The sequence below is a fragment of the Alligator mississippiensis genome, chromosome 13 (genome assembly GCF_030867095.1).
Source record: "Alligator mississippiensis isolate rAllMis1 chromosome 13, rAllMis1, whole genome shotgun sequence".
In the NCBI taxonomy this organism is placed as follows: domain Eukaryota; kingdom Metazoa; phylum Chordata; order Crocodylia; family Alligatoridae; genus Alligator; species Alligator mississippiensis.
In genome coordinates this window covers 11,978,507-11,998,273 of record NC_081836.1, presented here as the reverse complement: position 1 = coordinate 11,998,273, position 19,767 = coordinate 11,978,507, and the positions used below count along the sequence as shown (strand labels likewise).

General features: G+C 43.8%; 1 protein-coding gene across 5 annotated transcripts in view; it reads left to right on the top strand.

Annotated features, from left to right (window-relative positions):
- MTOR (mechanistic target of rapamycin kinase) overlaps positions 1 to 19,767 on the top strand; it is a 102,734-nt gene that overhangs the window by 56,862 nt on the left and 26,105 nt on the right. For all 5 annotated transcript variants that reach the window (XM_019493846.2, XM_059716878.1, XM_059716877.1 and 2 more), the window contains 7 exons: positions 7,664 to 7,739; positions 10,826 to 10,965; positions 14,418 to 14,518; positions 14,939 to 15,054; positions 16,410 to 16,487; positions 17,092 to 17,199; positions 19,325 to 19,450. In XM_019493846.2, the coding sequence (XP_019349391.1) occupies positions 7,664 to 7,739; positions 10,826 to 10,965; positions 14,418 to 14,518; positions 14,939 to 15,054; positions 16,410 to 16,487; positions 17,092 to 17,199; positions 19,325 to 19,450 (745 nt within the window). The remainder of the gene's footprint in view (positions 1 to 7,663; positions 7,740 to 10,825; positions 10,966 to 14,417; positions 14,519 to 14,938; positions 15,055 to 16,409; positions 16,488 to 17,091; positions 17,200 to 19,324; positions 19,451 to 19,767) is intronic.

The window sequence follows — 19,767 nt, the reverse complement described above, 5'->3', positions numbered from 1 at the left end:
TTCCATTTTCATGAGTCATTCATCTTAATTTGTAATCTCTTTGGACAGACTTGCCTCTTCTCATGTCTGTACAGCACCTGACACAGTAGGTACCACCTCTTGGACACTTTTATATAGCTACTATTTTCCAAAACCCCCTGGTGGGATCTATCACACCAGCACTGGCACACTTGTTCTCCCCAAGACACAAAGATGCTGCACTTTCCCCACTTCTCAACAAACCTGGATTCAGTGAAATCCAGGGCATCATTTGAACCCATTGTGCCTTTCCCCCAACCATCCCATCTCCTTCCTGTTTGTCTGTCAAGCCATTGAGTGGGACCTTTTTGCTTGTTTAGCAGGTTTATGTCCTCCATCATCCTCTGGTCCCTCAGCCTTGTCTCTGCCCTCTCCACCGTACTGGGAGATCCTGTTTTGCCAGTCTCCTTATTCCCTTTCTTTCCCTGATTAAAGTTGCAGGAGCTGTTTAGCATGCTTAGCTTTCCTGACTTCTGCTGCTTTTGATGCTATCCTTAAGATCCTATGTTCTGAGGCTTCTGTGTCTACCCTTTCCCTTGTTCTCTTCCAACTCTTTGGCCATCTTACAGGATTGCTCTGTCCTCCTTTTATGATGCCAGCATGTGACTCTATTCATCTGGTCCTGCTGCAGGTGACGAAATGGTGGAAGAGTGATGATGAGCAAAGTTTACAGTGCCTAGACTGAACAGCTGTTGGGGAAGTAGATCACTATAAAATGAGATCCTTTCCCAGACTATCATGTGTACGTAAAAACTTGGCTGTCTCCCATTCCCCTGCTCTTCAGAAGTTTCTTACTATTGTCTCTTTGGGTGGAGTCCAGTTCTTTGATTGTGTTTGCACATTCCCCAAGCACAACATGGATTTAATCCTAGTAGGGACTGCTTTCCAATAAGAAGTAATCATCTGAACCATGCTTCCCTTGGGATTATTCCAGGGACATTTTGCAGAGTGACACTTCTGGCCTGTTTTAACTAATTCCCACAAGTGATCTATACTTGGTATGTCCTCTCTGTTCCTGTACTATTCATTTGTGGTCCCTTCTTTTTCCCTTGCCCTTCAAAATAGTTAAAGATATTTTTCTGGAAGCCAGTCCTTTCATTCCTTAGCTACTTGTTCATACCTTTATTTTTAACAGATGTAAGATGGCCATCCCCTGTGACAAGACACACTATTGCAAATAATAAAAATGTTGTCAGTCACACGAGTGCAGATTTTGATATGAAGTGTTGCTGATTGAGCCCATGACTTGGTTTTTGGGGAATTCTCATGTCTCACTGAAAATGACCTTGATTTTAAAACGTTTCAAGCAATGACATCTTATGCAGGATAGGAAGATGGAGTTTGAGGTTACAGTAGGGGGGAATGTCATCATGTCACAACCACTTTACTTTAAAAAGAAATATACCCTCTGTTTTAAAAACGAAAAAAAATCTGTAAGTATTCTCCATGCGTGACCTCTCATTCTAATAACCGGTTTGAGTTTGCTTCATTCCTAATGATCGTGGGCTGCTAGTACCAGTAATTGGGTTACCACAACAGAGCTGTTCACTGCAAAGTTTCTCCATTACAGCGCTTCATCCTGTACCATCTTCCAATATTCAAAGCAAGGTCCCACTTGGATGATCTGTACTGGAACCCTTTTGAGGAAAAGGTCAGAAAAGTCACCTATTACTGGCAAAAATGGTATTACAGTGTAAACTTCCAGAGCCTCCCTGGTGAACAAACGTCAAGGGGTCATCGGGACTGTGCCCACCTTGAACCTTGTCTAATGGAAGGGCCAGAATATTAATCACAAAACGGAAATATTCCCAACTGATGTTTGCATTGTAAGTCCTTTATGAAATGAAAGTCACATCCCCCATCCCTTTTCTCCTCCAAAATTTAATGGCAAACTGTGCCTTTGTGAATCTTGTCCGGAGTCAAGATCATTTCATTCTGCTTCAAACGGCAAAGGAAAAAAGAACGTAAGTGAGTGTACCAGGCAGCCATCAGCAAAGGAGTTAAGCTAATTGTTGAAGAATAAAAGATAATGGTCAATTTGTCAGAAGGCATTGACAAGAAAGATAAAGTTGGAAGTAATTAACTGTCTGACACGCTGGAAGTGATGTGTCTGCCAATGGCGCTCTCAATCATCAGGCTATGAAATGTGACAGCCCTTTATCACTTTTATGAGGCAGCGCTGACTAGCTCTCACTGGGGAAATGTAGGTAGTGTGTTCTTTGACTCTCCAAGAAGATACAGGATGTCTTATTTGCTGGGTCTCTTGGAAGTATAGTCACTTGTATAGTCTTAACCCTCCAAAGTCTGATTCTACTCAGTGCATTTTGAGATCATCTTTATTAAGCAAGCGAGTTCTGTACTGAGTCCAGCATGCTTCTTAAATAGTTAAAGGTATTCAGGAAGTTTGGTCTGTCTTAATAGGCTGGGAAGTGTTGGAGTGAGATGAGGAGCTCCTAGCTGTCTTGTACAAACATTTCATGCTTGCGTTCTTGTCTTTAAACCAAACACCCAAAGTAATTTGCAGCTCTTGAATCTATATGGTTTATAGCACTCCTGTCACACAGAATAGTTATCACTATCGTGATTTTACAGATAGTTGAATTGTGCCAAGGCCAGAGTAGAAGTTAGTGACTTAAAAAAAAACCCAGAGTCCTGTTCCTTGTTTAGATTAAGAGCTGCATTATCAATATGCCTCATGTATGGAGGGTGACACCCTAAATTGGACAGACCTTTACAACACAAGTGGATATTAATTACTAACTAGCTATTAGGAAGCACCCAGAGTTCAGTGATAAAATATAATGAACTCTTTTGAGCTGGTTGCAGTGGATTTATGCTTTGATTATGGGCTTCTTCCCTGATGGTGTTTGTGCGCAAATTTGTGGCACTAGTTTGGTTTCCAAGGGAAAACAACTGCAGATAGATTCATAGATGCTAGGGTCGGAAGGGACCTCAATAGATCATTGAGTCCGACCCCCTGCACAGGCAAGAGAGAGTGCTGGGGTCACGTGACCCCAGCCAGGTGCTTGTCCAGTCTCTTCTTGAAGACCCCCAAGGTAGGGGAGAGCGCCGCCTCCCTTGGACACCCAGTTCAGATTCTGGCAACCCTAACAGTGAAGAAGTTCTTTCTGATGTCCAACATAAATCTAAATAGACTATGTGAGGTCTGTGAAGCCAAGAAAAACAAGTGGATGCATATATAGAACAAAAATAAAACTAATTTCTGCTACATCATGTTAATATATATATATATATATATATATATCCTGGAACCTTTTGTATCTGCACCTGGCGAGTTCCAAGTGGCTTATAGCCAGGTGATAGAGCACAGGTTTCCAGACTCTAAAGCACAGAGCTCAGTCGCAGGTTCATCATCCACCACAAAAGAAATTAAAAATAACATTTTTAAACCAGCAAATCTGCTGAAAACAATCCTCAGTCTTGCCAACCCTTATTTCTGCTGCTCGTGTAGTCAGCGCCATCTGAGCTGGAGGGGTATCTCAGTATTCAGTCTACAAATCCATTTTTTCAGGCATATCATAACTAAAGAAGTCTCATTAGTAAGACAAGCCAGGAACAATGGGAGAGGGATCGACTGGCAGTGGCTTTGTTCTTCTCTGTTAATTCTGCTTTTGGCAAGACAGGCAAAGAAAAATAAAATTATAGCTTTCTAAGGCTCCAGTAATTGTAAAAGTGGTGTTTTCTAAAAATGCTCATCTCTTGGCTCCTTTTTCAAAAGGCTGTATTTAAATATGTATTGTGTCCACATCTGTTACCTGAATGCTAAAAGGAATATAATGTCTACCTACTTGATGGGAGGCTGTGAAAATTAATGCTTGGAAAGTGCTTCCAAGCTCTGAATTTCAAAGCACTACAAATGTAGTTATATAACAAATGACCGTTATTATTTCAGAGCCATTTTCATTTAGAACGGTCAATTGTAGCCTGGCTCCATTGCAGATCAGTGACCGCACCGGGGAGATGACAGTTCAGCGAAGGTTTAAAGCATGAGAAATTCTGGCTGCCGGGAGCAACTGTCAGCTGAATGACTAGAATGTCTGATTTGGGTTGTTTTCTCCCCTTTTAATTGATTTGATGCAATTTATACCTCAGGTCAGATTTACAACATATAGGACTATCAAGTCTTCCCTGCCCCCCACTCTGGAATATTGTGATGGAGGACACTTCTGAATGCTTCTTGCTAGTCATGTGTCTAAAGTGAAGCATTAATTGAAGCCTAAAGTGAGCTGAGTCTCCTCTGCTCTTCTTCTTGGCTTGCCTGATTTTCTTACATTGTTTTGCTGCTGCTTGCATTTCAAATGTGGGCTAGTATTAGCGCTGGTCTGGATTGCGTGTTGTAAAACTCTGGGTTGCTGGGACTTCACTTTGAACATTCTGCACTTTATAAGTCCTCTGGCGTTAATAGGGGAAGAGGAGAGTAATGAGCCAGAGATCTTTCATAAAATGAGCTTTATAAAATTGCAGGAGCTCTTGAGAGCCCATGTGCTGACTGAGCCCTCTCTGTTTTCAGGCTCATAAAATCAATGTGATAGGGATATGTTTCAAAGAGGGCCTGCGTATCACCCTGCTAGGCTGGAGAGCCAGGTTCATGAGTGGCTCAGCTGCCTTCTGCTTCAACCAGACCCAGCGGCTGCTGGAATGCAGATTGAACACTGTTCTGTTATACAACATGCGTGAACCCTTCCTGAGGCACTTCTGCACTCTGCAGTGGCCTCACTGAGGATGGGTGGTGGTGATTGGGGCATTTGATGGGCTCCTGACCACCTGTGAATAAAGGGAACCATGAAAAGGCAGGTGAAAGGTGATTATGGAAAACATGAGCTGAAAATCAGATGGGAAGAGTGTGGTGGCAACAGCGGGATTTATGTGTGCTAACAGGATTGCTCCTCTATTCCCAGGGCAGATTGTTGTATGGGACATTAAATCTACAGTCTGATTCTTCAGAGGAGTTGGTGGTCTTGTAAAATGAATAAGTAAAGCAAAACAGCAGTCCCTCATCCCTCCCCTGAACTCTGAATGTTTGCAGCTGGTACTTGATGGCAGAAAGGTCTTACATATGTGGAGGAGGATCAGAGCAAAAGGAGAAAGGAGGAAGTCCCAGCTTAGAAGAGAGAGACTAGGAGGAAATTAAAATAAAGAAATGAACTATGCCAGCAGACACAGGAATTTTGCTTAAGTCCCCTACTGGTCTCTGTGCTAAATCTTACTCAAATCCTTAAATCTAACAGCAGCAAAAGAAAAAAAAAAAAACTGGTGGCCAGGGACCTATATGAAGCAAAAGATCTGAAGAATCTCTTTCAGCTTTATCAGTGATTCTTTACACAGGGACCAGACTTTCTTCCATGGATGCATTAATAATTACATTAACTCAACAGCATTCAAGGCTTGCTGCAGAGCCCTGCTGAATTGCCTATATACTTTTAATGTTAAATGAAGGCACCCGGCTATATTTTCCTCTGTCTCCCCATACTAAACTAAAAGAAGCAGCTATGTTGAGATGCTGACAACCCACATTTGAGTAGTACTTATTCCACTCAACAGCCCGCAAGGAGTCAGCAGCTCTGACCATCATGTTAAGTATTTGCAGGCTTCCTTATCCTGGTTTACAGATGTCATCCTCAGTCTCATTCACCTTAAAAAGCTGGGTACCAGTTCCAAATGTGCCTGGTAAAGCTTTAAGTACCCAGTAGGGCAGCTATTTTAGAGAGACCCTCTTTTTGCTTAGGGACAAGAAAGAAGATAGATCCATTAGACTGTGGACATAGGAACAGAGATGTGAATTTGCATAGCATAAACCTAGAGCAAATTGCCCCACAAGAGCTGCTCAGATGAGCAGACTGAACGTTGAAGTCAGCGCTTGAAAGTATGAGAAAATGGCTCCTAATCCATCCAGAGGTAACTGCCGCTGGTCGAGCAGGGTTATCTCACTTTTAGGGGCTACATCGCATGTTTGTGTGCGTATGTACATTGAGGCAGCTTGACTTTTTATGGAATAACCCATTCCATGAGTTCGTGAACTTAGCTTCCGAGTGCTCATTGCCTAGAGGATTTCCCTTTTCACTGAGTGGGCGAGGGACTATCACTGTCATCTGATACAAGGTGCTTCTCAAAGGGATTCCAGAGTTGTAGGGGAAGGCATTACTTCAGATTTAAAGCTAATCTCATCTAATAGTAGTCTGCAGAACCAGCCACCGTGGGGCATAGAAACTTCTTTTTTTTTTTCTTTGTACTCCTCTTCTGGTTTTTTTTCTCCAACAACTCCCCTTTTCTCCTCTCTCCTTCAGGTGTCTTGAGGAGGTCTCAGAAGCCATATAATCCTTTCTTCCAAAGCATGGTATCATGTCAGCCCTTTTTAGCTAGAAGAAAACAACTGATTTTAGTCTCAAATCTGGGTCATTGCTAGAGGTGGGGGGCAATTTTCCACCACTCCCCTGTCCTTTTTTTTTGTCTTTTCTCTATACTTTGTCTTCCCCAGTATCCCAGAGAGCAGACATACAGTACCTGTGAATTAGTTCTTCTCTTCCTCTGAACCTGGGATGTAGTTACCATCACAAACTCAGCCTTCCATCTAAAAGGGCCTTCTCTACCAAGATGTAGTTGTTGACAGTGGATCCATAAAATAAGCTATTTTTCACACTAGAAATCCCAGAAGGTTTACTTTCATCTGGCACTATCTGATTCTTTAGGTGGTTTTAGGTGATATTACCTATTGCAGTCAGCCTTGCATTGATTACAGATAAATCCATTAAAAATATACAATTTTAAAATGTGAAGAGAATGTCAAAAGATTGTGGTGATCAAAAGCCAAAACAGTGGTTTCTTGTTAGTTGTGCAACAGTTTCCCCTGTGAGCCAGTGAAGGCAGCCTGCTAAGCAAGGGAGATTAACTTTAAGAATCACAATTGTTTTTGGTGGAGTTAATTCCCAGCCTTAAATGTCATCTGGCCTGTTGATAATACCTTGTACATTGTGAGTAATCCAAACAATTTGCACCAGTCCCATCTCTGTTGGCCCTGCCCTGCAATGAAGGCAGTGGGGCCATGGCGAGTCGCTAGACTTGGAAGTTGATTTGGCTTCCTTCCACTTTCCCACTGTGGGAGATCAGAGATTTGGTCCCCTCTCTTCCAGTGCTGCTGCTGAGGGGTCTCAGCCTATTAACTGAAGAGTTTGCCTGGGGCTTATCTTTCTATAGAGTGGATCTTCTCCAGAGAGAGAAGTGAGTAATGTGAGCATTGTAGCCCTTCTCACTGGTCAGCCATGGCGTGTGCTGGCAGTTACGTTCTCAGGGAATAGATGGATTTCTGGGTCATAAGAGGGCAGGAGGAAATACTTACTCATGGGCAGTGACTGCCTGTCGTCACCTCTAAGTAGACTGCTGTTTAGATTCAGCAGTGCCATGCCATGACCACGTATGCCTCTCACCTGACATGTGTTGTGTTACTGTGTCTCTTGCACAGTCCAGTGACTGTTACTTTTAGCATCTGAAGAAGCTTTAGAAGTGGTTTCTTCCAGCCATCGTTGTAACTGGCAGTTTGGTCTGTGTCAGGCAGATGGTTATGCTGGTCCCTGAACACTGATAACTGTGTTAAAGACCCGTGTTCCTCTTTCTTTTTTCCCTTCTCTAGCATTAACAACAAACTACAACAGCCAGAGGCAGCAGCAGGAGTGCTGGAGTATGCCATGAAACACTTTGGGGAGCTGGTGAGTCCCAGTTGCTTGGATTGTCGTCTTCTAAAACATGTTCACGTCTCATCTTGCCCTGTGTGAACGTGTGCTCTTTCCTTGCACTTCTGCTCTTCTCTGTCGCATATCTTTAGCTCCCATTCCTGTTAACTTGCACAATGCAGGGATCAGTTCATGGAGGTAACTGGGTGAAAGATAATGGTTCTTGATTTTCGGCCAAAGACCGCTGCTGTTCCTCAAAGCCATGATAAGTGCAAATCACCCCACCTCCACCAATTTTCAAATTAAAGTTTGATACCAAGGCTTTAAAGTAGTAATTTGGCTCCCAGAGTTTGAGAACCCAGGCTCCCCAGTGGACGGGGGCTCAAACTAGGTGATCTGGTTTCATAGATTTTTAGGGTCGGAAGGGACCTCAGTAGATCGAGTCCAACCCCCCCGCCCTGGGCAGGAAAGAGCGCTGGGGTTAGACGACTCCAGCCAGGTGCATGTCCAATCTCCTCTTGAAGACCCCCAGGGTAGGGGAGAGCACCAGCTCCCTGTGAAGCCCGTTCCAGATTCTGGTAACCCTCACCGTGAAGAAGTTCTTCCTGATGTCCAACCTAAATCTCTTCTCTATCAGTTTGTGGCCGTTGTTTCTAGTCACCCAAGGGGTGCCTTGGCAAACAAAGTATCTCCTGTTCCCTGCTGCTCCCCACCTCCATCTGGGTTTAACTCTATGTATATATGAAAATCCTAGCGCAGGGGAAATCCATTTTGTGGTCTCAGAGCAGGAGAAAAAGATAGGGAACATGTCTGTAAAGCATTTTTCGAAGAACAGTGGAAGCCGCAGTAAATTATAGAGAGGAGGGAAGTTGGGCAGGAGGTTCCTCAGTTCAGGAGACTACTGAATGTTTCAGAGGAAGAACTTCCATTACCTTCTACCTGACAGATAAACCCCTGTTTGGATGAAAGGTGCTGTTGTAAAAGCAATAGCATTCATTTTTCTGCTTGTAATTCATAACCAGTGTAGAGATCACCTCTAGAAACTTTTTTGTGAATTCTGCAGCTTACTTCTTAGTTGTTGAACAGAGCACATGGCTTAAACAGACCTTCACCTGTCATGAATTTTGCTTTAAGATGTGATAAGCCTCCAAACAGTAGCCAGAACTTCTCTGTAGCGCTTGACACATTTTAATGAAACACTAGAAGTAATGGGGTAAGAAATGCTGAGGATGTCTGACAGACCTGTGACTCGGCTGCAAACGTGATTGTCCGGTGCAGAGTGAGGAAAGGCAGCATATGCTGTCTTGGATATACAGCATCTGCAATTGAATTAGTGCAGTGAAATTTCACTGTAAATCTCTTGGACAAAAATGCTAGTCTTTTCCGCCTCGCATTTTTTTAAACCCTTCATAAATTCTCCTCAGAAAGCGTAGGGTGTGACTACATGCATCCTACTGAGATTGGATTCTCTCCCCAAGGACTACATTTTTAATATGCCACAGCTGTGAAAAACGTGGCAGCATAGGTGATTCAAGCCCTGCTTGCAGGCACATGTACTGTGAACCAAGCTATCTAGGCCACATACCCATTGAACTTACTTTCAAATAAAAGGCAGCTGACAGCACACCCCTCTGGAACTGAGCCCCAGACTTAGGTGGGGCTAGTCCAGTGGCAGAGTGGAGACTGAACTTAGTGTCAAGGCTAAGGCTAAAACAATTGACTTTGTCTGCTATAGCTTGGGCTACTTTTAATCCACTTAGTTAATGTTTCAAATTTTTTGAAAAGCTCAGCACCTGTACCTAGTGTGAACTTTAGTTAGGTGCTTAGGAACTGGAAGAAATAATAATCTTACAGGCTGGGAAGGGATTGACATGCTGGACTCGTGTATTTTGGCAGGTGCTCAGGGACTGTAAGAACAGGGCCAGATAAGATTTTACTAAGTGTAGTCCTTCTAACTGCCCCGTCTTCCCCTTCCCAAAGCGAGCACAGAATCACTTGCTACCCTTGAATCTTGCTAAGAGTCCTTTATAGCTCCATCAGTCCACTGCCATTTTCCACACTTAATGAAGCAGTAAATGATGCTGCCCTCTTCGAGCTACTCTGTAGTTTTCTTTGCATTTCTTATCCCTTAAAATTAAAACTCTTCATTTGCATTCAGGGATGGAAGTCTTCTGTACCCTCCCACCTCTCCTAGTCTGGTCCAGAGGTTGGTGTTTCTGGGGCACATTTCATAGTGCTCTGGGGATGTTTCTCTACAGAAGGGGAGCCAGCAGTGGACAAACTTCCCTTTTGTAAACTGACCCATCTAGTGGGGGCCATTGGGGAATGGGTCTATCACAATAGATGCGAGTGCATCAGTGGTGGGATGGACCGACTGAATCCTCCTAGTGTTAGGTAAAGTCTGGCCCCAGGTTGGAGACAGGGCTCTTTCTAGTGAACAAAATGATTTCAGAAAGTCTGTGCAGCTGTCCCCACTTCCTTCAGGGGAACAAGCAGAGCCTGAGTGCTCAAGAGGACGGCTGGAGAGAGGACCTTTCAAATGAACTTTCCTTAAATATTTATATAACATTCCCAAAGGATTTGCAACCCAGTTGCTCTTTAACAAGTTCAGAAGCAGATGGGGAGCTGGAAACCCAATGCTCAAGGCCCCAGCATTCACAATTCACGTGGAGGGCACTGAAGTGCAGTGTGTAGTGGATCCTACCTGCTGCCCACAGGACTGTAAAAAGAATCCATTTTCTGGCATGTGTCAGAACAAGAGCTGCCAAGGACTGAGCTGAAAAGAACATTGGCAGGGAGTCCTGCCTGGAAAAAAATCCTTAATAGTCAAAGCAGATTTTTATTTCCTGAAAACTAAAGTGGACATAGAAATCAACAGTTTAAAGAAAGAATGGTGTGGCCGAAATGAGGATCTTCAGTTAGTTGGCTTATTTTTTTGTAGCCTGTCTGGAAAACCACGTTCTTTCTTCTACGAGGGTCATCAAGAATTAGTATTCACTGGGTGACAGTGCAGTTGCCTTGAATTGCAAGTGAACTGGGCATTCCAGGAAAAAGCTACCATAATTGTCAGTGGTGGTGGTTGCTAATCTTGGGGTTTCTTCTTATTTTCCTCTGCTCTACAGGAAATCCAAGCTACCTGGTATGAGAAGCTCCATGAGTGGGAGGATGCACTTGTGGCTTATGACAAGAAGATGGACACAAACAAGGATGATCCTGAGCTAATGTTGGGACGTATGCGTTGCCTGGAGGCTCTTGGTGAATGGTAAGAGGGGAGGGGAATTCTGAAGATCAGGAAAAACCTGGTTACCTTAAGTAGTCTTTCCAGTCTGAATGAATACCAGACCTAGTTTCCTCCTGTATTTTCTCTTGGTTCCTTTTAGCTTTTAAAGCCTTGCCTGGCAAATTATTTCACGTATAACACCCTCAAGGGGAAAACATCTTGCCTGGATTCCTATTTATTTGTACTTTCCTAATGCTTGGAGAGTGTCTAGTTCCTGCTCACTGTGTTCGTTAGGGCAGCACCTTGGGGCCAGTGTTGGAAATGTGCTGTCTGAGCCTTTTAAGAGGAGGAGCTGTCTGATGCGCCAAGTTCATCCAGGAAGAGGATGTCCGCTCTCTTCCTCCTGTCATCATGAGGGACAGTATCAGTGGGGAGCTCTAGGGAAACATCACAGAGCAGCATAGATCAGAACCACCCCCCAAAATCATGAAGCACAAGGGAGAACCCAGCATTTGTGTACTCCTGTTCCCACCTGGAAGGCACAGATTGCCATTTGCAAAGTTGCCTGCTTGCCAACAACCACCTAAATGAGTCTGTGCCAAGCCAGGGCTTCCGTTTGAAACCCCTCACCGGGTCTGGCCGTGTTTCTTTCATCCTGACCTGTTTCAGCATATGCTAGGTTTTTTTGTCCTTCTTGGCATTCACTGTCATAAGCAGTTTGTGCCTTTGGCTTAAGAATTGTTAGAGCCAGTTTCCACCAGAGACCTGTTAGTGACTGAGAGACTCGCCCATTAGCCAAGCACCTTTGCTTTTCCCCAGGCTCATCCTGAGTCACAGAGGCTAATTGGGGAAGACAGGCCCTGTGCTCTGTAATGCTCCGTTCTGCCGGAGGGCATGACAACTCTGCACTGGTCCTGGCCTCCTGCCTCTCTGCTGAGCTGCTCATGTCAGTAGGACTCGGTGCTGATGGGTCCTGATGTGAAGTAGAGGATGACACACTGGGAAGAAGATTCCTTATCACTGAGGACTTTGTGCTGTTAGGTTAACTGATAGCCTGGAAACTGTACTGAGCTGCCTGAGAAGCCCCAAAATCTAACAGCATTTTTGCTCTCCTGCTGCCTAAATTGAGTTTTTCTTTCCACAGCAGGAAAAATGGAGACTGCCTCAAGGGCATTCTGTCATCTGCCCCAAGGAACAGGCTGTGTGCAGCTCACTGTGCAGGGATGAGATGCTGCAGGATGCATGTTTTCATAAAAGCATCCCTTCAGACTCCTCTGCTTCCCTGTATTTGAGTAGAATACCTATGAAAGATTTTTATTCTACTGAAGTTATGAGACACTGCTTACTGAAGGAAGAAATTCTTGGTGTCCTGATTTGCACTGAGGCCTTCCCTGATGTGCAGAAGGCCATTTCTCAGCACAAATAATGTTCAAGATGTTTACTTTGCGTCCTAACAGCATGGGAAATGTGACTCTCCTTCTCTCTGGTGTGTTATGGCACATGTGATGTTCAGGCAGCTGCAGTGGGAATCCCTGCCATGAGATGCTCCTCACTAGATTTCACAGTTACTAATTCTCCTCTACACACTCTTTGAGTTTATTTATTTGTGGGGGAAAGGGAGGGTAGAAGGAAAGTCAGACCTGGTGTCTGAAGATTTTAGAGTAGTTGTAGTCTCCAGGCTCATTTGGGAAGTCAAAATGAATTGACTTTTCAGATACGATCTAAAAAGTAAAAGCTGGCTGTAACATGTAGGTTTCTGTCTTTAAAGCAAAACCCTGCATCCATTCAATGAGGTTCTGATTCTGAACACACACTGCACAAGTTAGCAGTCTCATGGCAAAAAAGGATGAGCCAGCTTTTGCATGGCAGAATATCTTGGGAGCTCATTTCACAAGCATGGCAGCGTATGGTATGATAGAACTGGACTTACACACAGAAAAATACTTCATGCTCCCTTTCTGTTTGATACCTGGCTATATCACTATGAAGAAGAGTGGTTATTTCTTGTCACTGAATAACACCATGCCCACGTGAAGACCCAAGACTGAGAATTTAGTGTCTCAGTGTACTTGGGTTGCTGCCTCTCTCAGAGCAGTGCTAAACTTTGCTATTGGAGCTTCTTGTTTCCACTTGTCAATATTTGACAGTTTCCCTACAACTGATGCTGTACTGCATCAATTCTGAGTACTCTGTGCTGTGACAGTTTGAAGGTCCAACCAAGATATGCCTAGCCACTTGTCTCCTGATGTAATTATGTCTGCAAGAGCTATGCTTCTTTATTAGCTCATGTTGGATGCTGATTTACTGCTGCTGCTGGGTTTTTTTTTCCTGGGCCATTAAGCTGTCAGTATTGCTGTCTTGCCTATGGCAGCACATCCATTCTCTTTGTTGATTCATTCATCTTCCTCTCTGGGAGGAGAGAACAGCAGTGAGAAAGCAAGTTGGTTGTCCTCATGGTTGGCAACTACTCCACCGGTACAGAACTTCCAGGCTGAGAAATAAATTCTGAAATCACAATACTAAAAAAAAAAAAAAGTCAGATCCCTAAAGCATTCAAGATCTAATTTAAAAAAAAAAAAAAATCTTCATGTTTTCTGTCTAATAGGATTGGGGAGAGACCCCTCTGAGAACTCACTGTCATAGAGCTATATACAAGCTTGTTGTAGTTCTCATTCCTCAGCATTGCTTTTCAAAACACACCGATCCCATAACATGTTTATCCAGAACATTTGACAAAGTAGGGAGTCCAAAAACCATACAAAAGGCTATTCATCAAAAGTGTTGCTCATCTTCAAGTTACCAAAGAAATTATCAGTGACCTTCTTTTCAAGCAGGAAGACTTCGTTCTGTACATTTTGATGTAGTTCTGTGTTCTAAGCCAGAGACAACGGTCCCCTTTTTATAATAAGCATGAATGAGTTCAGATGAACACAAAGCAGTCTTGGACTTGTTATAATTTGAACAAATAAAAAATCCATGATCTTGAACTAAATTGAGGGTAAATGATATGTCAGCCAAATGACGCTGCATCTCTGGACCTCACTGTCCTCTACATGAAAGACGATGACAGGGTTAAATACAACTTATGCTTGTGAAAGGTGAATGCTAATCAAAGTGGCTGCTTACAGACGTAACCCCCCCATGGCGCTTTTCTTTAAACTTCGCATGCCCAATGCCGATACCAGCACATACTCAAAAGAGGCATTGTGTTAGTTGGACCTGGCTTTCCCAGTGTCTGTATAGATTGAGCTCTTTAGTAGGGCTTTTTTTTTAATTGTGAATCAGCTATTAGATAAAAGCTCCAAAAAGCCCCACTGAAGTGCCCTATCTATATAGACGCTGCAGAGCAGGGTCAAACTAATGCACTGTTGCTTCTGCTATAGCGTGTTGGGGTTTTTTGGGGGGAGAAACGGGCTTCAGATCTGTCAGCAGCCAGTAAGAAGACCATCAAGGAAGTCTTTCTCTGACCTGATGTTTTCAATTCTTCCTCCTAGGGGCCAACTTCACCAGCAGTGCTGTGAGAAGTGGACGCAAGTGAATGATGAAACTCAAGCTAAGATGGCTAGGATGGCTGCTGCTGCTGCCTGGGGTTTAGGTAACATATCCCTTCCAGCTTTGCTGATGTGACATCATGTTCTCTTGGTCCTTGTAGCATGAGACAGGGTGCATAGGAGCTCTTCACAGCCCACTACAAATGAAAAGGGGCCCAAGTTCAAATGGGAAGAATGCTTCAAGTAAAAAAAAATGTGTAGGTGGAACATTAAATGATTTTGAATCATGGGGCATTTCTAACAAGTGAGGGTCTGTAGTTCCCTCTGTCATCCCAAGAACCTGCATGGGGGACATTCCGTTCTCCAAAGCAGTGCTATAGAGCTCCAGTTTAGTTTCTTTGAAAGGATCTGATAGCACTGTGGAACCCAGCCCTTGGTACTGAGTGCATAGCCCTGTTGTAATCCAACTCTGTAATGGTTTGAGAGAGGGCTGTTGTGTCATCGGGGTGTCCATGTCTCTGCAGGTCAGTGGGACAGCATGGAGGAATATACCTGTATGATCCCAAGGGACACCCATGATGGGGCCTTCTACAGGGCTGTACTGGCACTTCATCAGGACCTCTTTTCATTAGCCCAGCAGGTATGTGCTTTTCTTCATGACTTCGTGCCTGTAAATTCCTACTGAAGATCACATGCTCTTCCATGCAGACAAGGAATTTCTATGAGAGCAGATAGATATAACTCAGGAATAACTTCCCTCCAGTTGATATTCTTATCCCCAACTGCTGAGCTTGTCTTTTCTTTCTTGGAATACTGTAGTAGATGTCTGTCAAGGCAACATTGGTTCAAGAGTTGTAAAGTGCAAACTACCATAGTCTTTTGGCTCTTTGTACTGGTGGGCACATTTGGCAAGCAAGAGGAAGTTGCAAGAAACATCATATCTGTTAAACCTATTCTACAAAACACAGTCTTCTGTTAAGAGGACAGATGGCAGAAGACTTGAATATCAGAATCTCCTTGTCATCACGTGTTCATGTATCTACCAATCCTTTTCAGTCCACAAGATGTTGCAGTGGATTCCTAGTTCTCTTTTACTTTCTAGAAGTAGGAAAAACCTTTAATTCTTAGACTAGGAGTAGGAATGAGGGGATCCTGCTGAGCAGAAATATGTTGATCCAAGTGCATCTGTGACATGTCACTCACAGGTCCTGTTTTCACTGTGCAGCTGTGAAGCACACTTGATTATTTCTGAGGACACTTGTGTAGTGTTTCTCAGAATTCTGTGCTGACTTGCACAACTAGATAAAGGAGTCATCCAATCTGGCCTGTCAGAACCCATACACAAATCTTTAATGATGTGCATAAGAAAATTAGCCAAGCATTTAAAATACTAGGATTTGTAATTAACCTTTAACATTTTGAAAGGGAAAAGCTACAGATGAGAGATTTATATAATTAGTAGCACCAGAGCAGGACCCTGTTTCATGCCTCCAATGCGTTTTTTGTTTATTTTGCATTGAGAGAAGCAGAATTTGCAAGGTCTATAAAGCTCTTAGAAACTTACTGGGGCATGTAGAAAGGTGAGCCTGTCTTGGGTAACTTTACATTATCAAGAAGCCAAAACTCTCGAGCCGTTTCTGCAACTGGGTGTTTTGCACACAAACTTCTTTCCTCCATGGTAGCTGGTGAGTTCTGCAAGGATACTGGGATCAAAAGCCCTGTAAACTTTGGAATCTAATGACCATTGGACTGGTCACATTCAGGTTATAAATGTAGTTCCCTTTTTTACCTGCATCTAGTACTGGATTCTCCAGCTACCTGTTAGTTTCCATTTTAGAGTTAATTCTCCCTGCAGGTGACCATCCTTTCTAACCATGACAGTATAATGTAGTGACACTTCATTATGGAATTGTTGAAGGGGATCACTTAGTGGCCATGTAAGATGTAGCTGCCTTTAGACAAAGCTCATCAGTGATATCTCCACTTCTGTTCCAGTGCATCGACAAAGCCAGAGACCTGTTGGATGCTGAGCTGACTGCCATGGCAGGAGAGAGCTACAGTCGGGCCTATGGGGTGAGTTTCTGATGTGGAGCCTTAATACGTTGATCAGAACTTCCTCGCTGTGTTCATTTTCTAGTTATAGGGCCCATCCAGGTCATACAGACTTCAAATGGCCCTTTGGATTTTGAGGGCCTTAATGAAAGGGTCTGAATCCATTGAGAAGCAGAGTAAGAAACAAGTCTGATTGGTGCACTAGAACTTGGCTTCTCACAGCCAGCCCTTGCCTCTGCCCCTGCCTGAGTCCAGAAGTTAATTCCTGGCTCTGTGGAGAAGCCAAGACCTAACTTCTGTCTTTTTCAATAGGAAGTCATTCTTTAGACTAGGATTCAGTTTGAGTTTTGTACTACTGCAGAGGAAGCTCAGGATCAAGTGAAAACACAAGTGAAATTCTCTTGTTTCCACCCACCCCTGCAAAATTCAGAACTGGGGGTTCCTTGTTAGATCTCTTTGAAGAAGTGTGGGAGACAGTGGATTATCAAGGTCTTTATGAGAACTACTTGTTTTTTCCATCTTGGTCAGTAGATAAACCTAGGATTTTGATGTCAAGTTAAGTATAGATGCTTGACTGTGGATTCATTGTGCAGCAATTGGAATGGAATGTAATTATTTCCTTCAGGCGATGGTATCCTGCCAGATGCTGTCGGAGCTGGAAGAGGTTATCCAGTATAAACTTGTCCCAGAACGGCGTGAGATCATCCGCCAGATATGGTGGGAGAGACTGCAGGTAAATCTGCCTCAAAAAACAGTATGCTTGCAGCCAAATGCTTGGGCTCTTATACACTGAGCAGCAACAACTCCTGGTACTATCCCAGACATAGGCACTCAACACCTTTCTCTTGCCCCAGTGGCATTCACCACCTGTTTCCCTCACAGAAGTGTCTTGCATAGATTCAAAGTCAGTACCTCTGGAGTTTTAGTGGTACAGTCAATCATTTTAAAGCTCAGTATGCAAACTTGCAAACTGGCCTTCTCCAAAGCTGGTTCTGATGGGAGCGGTATGGAACAGAGGTATCTGTGAAACCTCCATGGCCATTTTTCTGAACACTTGCTCTGGTGTACAGGTGTTAAGCTAGGACACTTCTAGCATATCATAGACACCCCATCTTATCAAAGTTCATTATCTTCCTGCCTGCATTTAAAGAGGGGTGAGTGTTCTGCTTAAGAAACATGAGCAAATGATCAGGAAGAAGAATATTGGGAAGCCAGCTGCTGCAGCTACATACAAAGACTCACAGGAAACCTCTCTCTTTATAGGGCACCTCACCCACTCCCTAAGCAGTGCAACATTGTTCCATGATGTTTTCCTTTGATTTGCCCTGTCCAGTTTGAAATGGCCTAAGCCACAGACCTCTCCCTCCCACAGGGAAACTAATACATCTCTTTCCTCAAAGAGCACAAAGCCAAGACACCTCCCAAGAATTAAGACTCTTCTGAATGGGTATCCTTTCAGAAGGGAGCTCTTGCATAAAAAAAAGACCTCTGTATGAAGCAGAGCATGCTTCATACAGCTTCCAGCACCATTCAGAGATGTTCCTTTTTGAGGACAGGTATAGTCGGAACACAGTGTTCATACCACTTGAGACTTAAGTGTTCTGTCTAGAGGAAGAATTTCTCCCTCCTCCTCCACCTCTTTGTGCCTCCATGCCAAAGACTAATGACCTGTTGCTGCTGTGAGCTCTTCAGCCATTTGGGAAGCTGTGACAAAGCTTTTCACCTCCAAGCTGCATTCCTGTCTGGAAAAGCTCAGTGACTGTTTCACTGGAGAGGAAAGGTTGTGAGTGACTGGGAGGGTAATGCCTATGAATACAGCTGTTTATGGCCCTGAAAAACAGTACATGCAGTTCTTGCACGTTTTATAGCATCTCTATTAAAAAATTACGAAATCCAGTTGGCCAATTTGATGGAAGGTTTATTTAGGCGTTGAAGAACAGGCTTTCACTGCCTAATGTGCCCAAACCCAGTTTGCAAGAGTTGAGGGGCCAAAAGCGTGGAGTAGGAAGGTGCTTAACCCTACTGGACAAAGTCCACTGTCCACCTTGGGGGTGGTGCAAGTCTGAACAGATTCTGGCTGTACCTAAACTCTGGAGTCCTCAAACACCCTTTTATCTCACCCTTGAAGGACTTGATCAACCTGGTGAGCTCAAGCCACAATAGATGGCTAGCACCACTTGGGGAGAGACACACCTCCCCACCACTCTGCCTTTGACACTAGTATCCACGTGCCCTACAATTTCAGTGCCAGATCATGCTGTGCATCCTCTTCTGGCAGTCGTCCCCTACCCTAGTATATGGCCTTGCAGTTCCTATCAAATCAGTCCCCTCAATCTGTAAAAATCAGCAGCAAGCAAGGACAAGAGAAGGGACAGGAACAGAAATGTAGCTTTGCAGTTTTTGTTAAGAACTGTTTTTTGTTATTGTTGCACCTTCTGACATTGGAACAAGCCAAGGCTGAGACCAAAATAGAGCTTCAGGCCAGGTTAGAAAATGTTGTGAAACCCCTGCCTGGTTATTTTGACAGCACAGGAATAGCTGCTCGGCTTTTGGATCCACTCCTGCTGTACAAAGCCATGCTTTTTCCATTAGACGATGCCATTTGACTTAAAGCCCCAAGTTGGCTATTCATGCAGTTCTGACCACTAAACCAAAGGCATAGGAGCTTATCCTTATTTATACATAGCAAGATTAAGAATGTGACCATTCAGTGCCCTGTTTCTGTTTGCTGTGAAATCCAAGTACAGCACTCTCTCCCGTCTTGTAATGGTGTCTTTAGTTCTGGAAATATAAGTGGGAGAGGATGATCCCAGAGGAAGAGACAGCAAGAATAAGTTCTGTCTGTTTTTTTTGCCCAGGGCTGCCAGCGTATTGTGGAAGACTGGCAGAGAATACTTATGGTTCGGTCCCTTGTGGTCAGTCCTCATGAGGACATGAGGACTTGGCTCAAGTACGCCAGCCTGTGTGGCAAGAGTGGAAGACTGGTGAGTCCTGTCAAGCCCTTAGTTTCAAACCCAGCTTTCTAGACCCTTGGCTTCACCATTCCATGTTAGCTAGAAACTTCTCCCAAATTCCTTGTTTTCTTAAGTAAAATGTATGAGGAGACTGGTTAGAAGCTGCCAGAACTGGAGTCTGCCTGGATTTGGAGCTTTGTGGACACAATGCTGTCCTCAAGGGAACAGCATTGAACCTGAGAGAAACTTCCAGCCAAGCTTCATTCCTGTGCTGGGCCTGCAAACTCTCATGTAGCATGGGTAACATTAATCATCCTTGGCTCTTTTTGTAGCACTTTCTGTCGTAT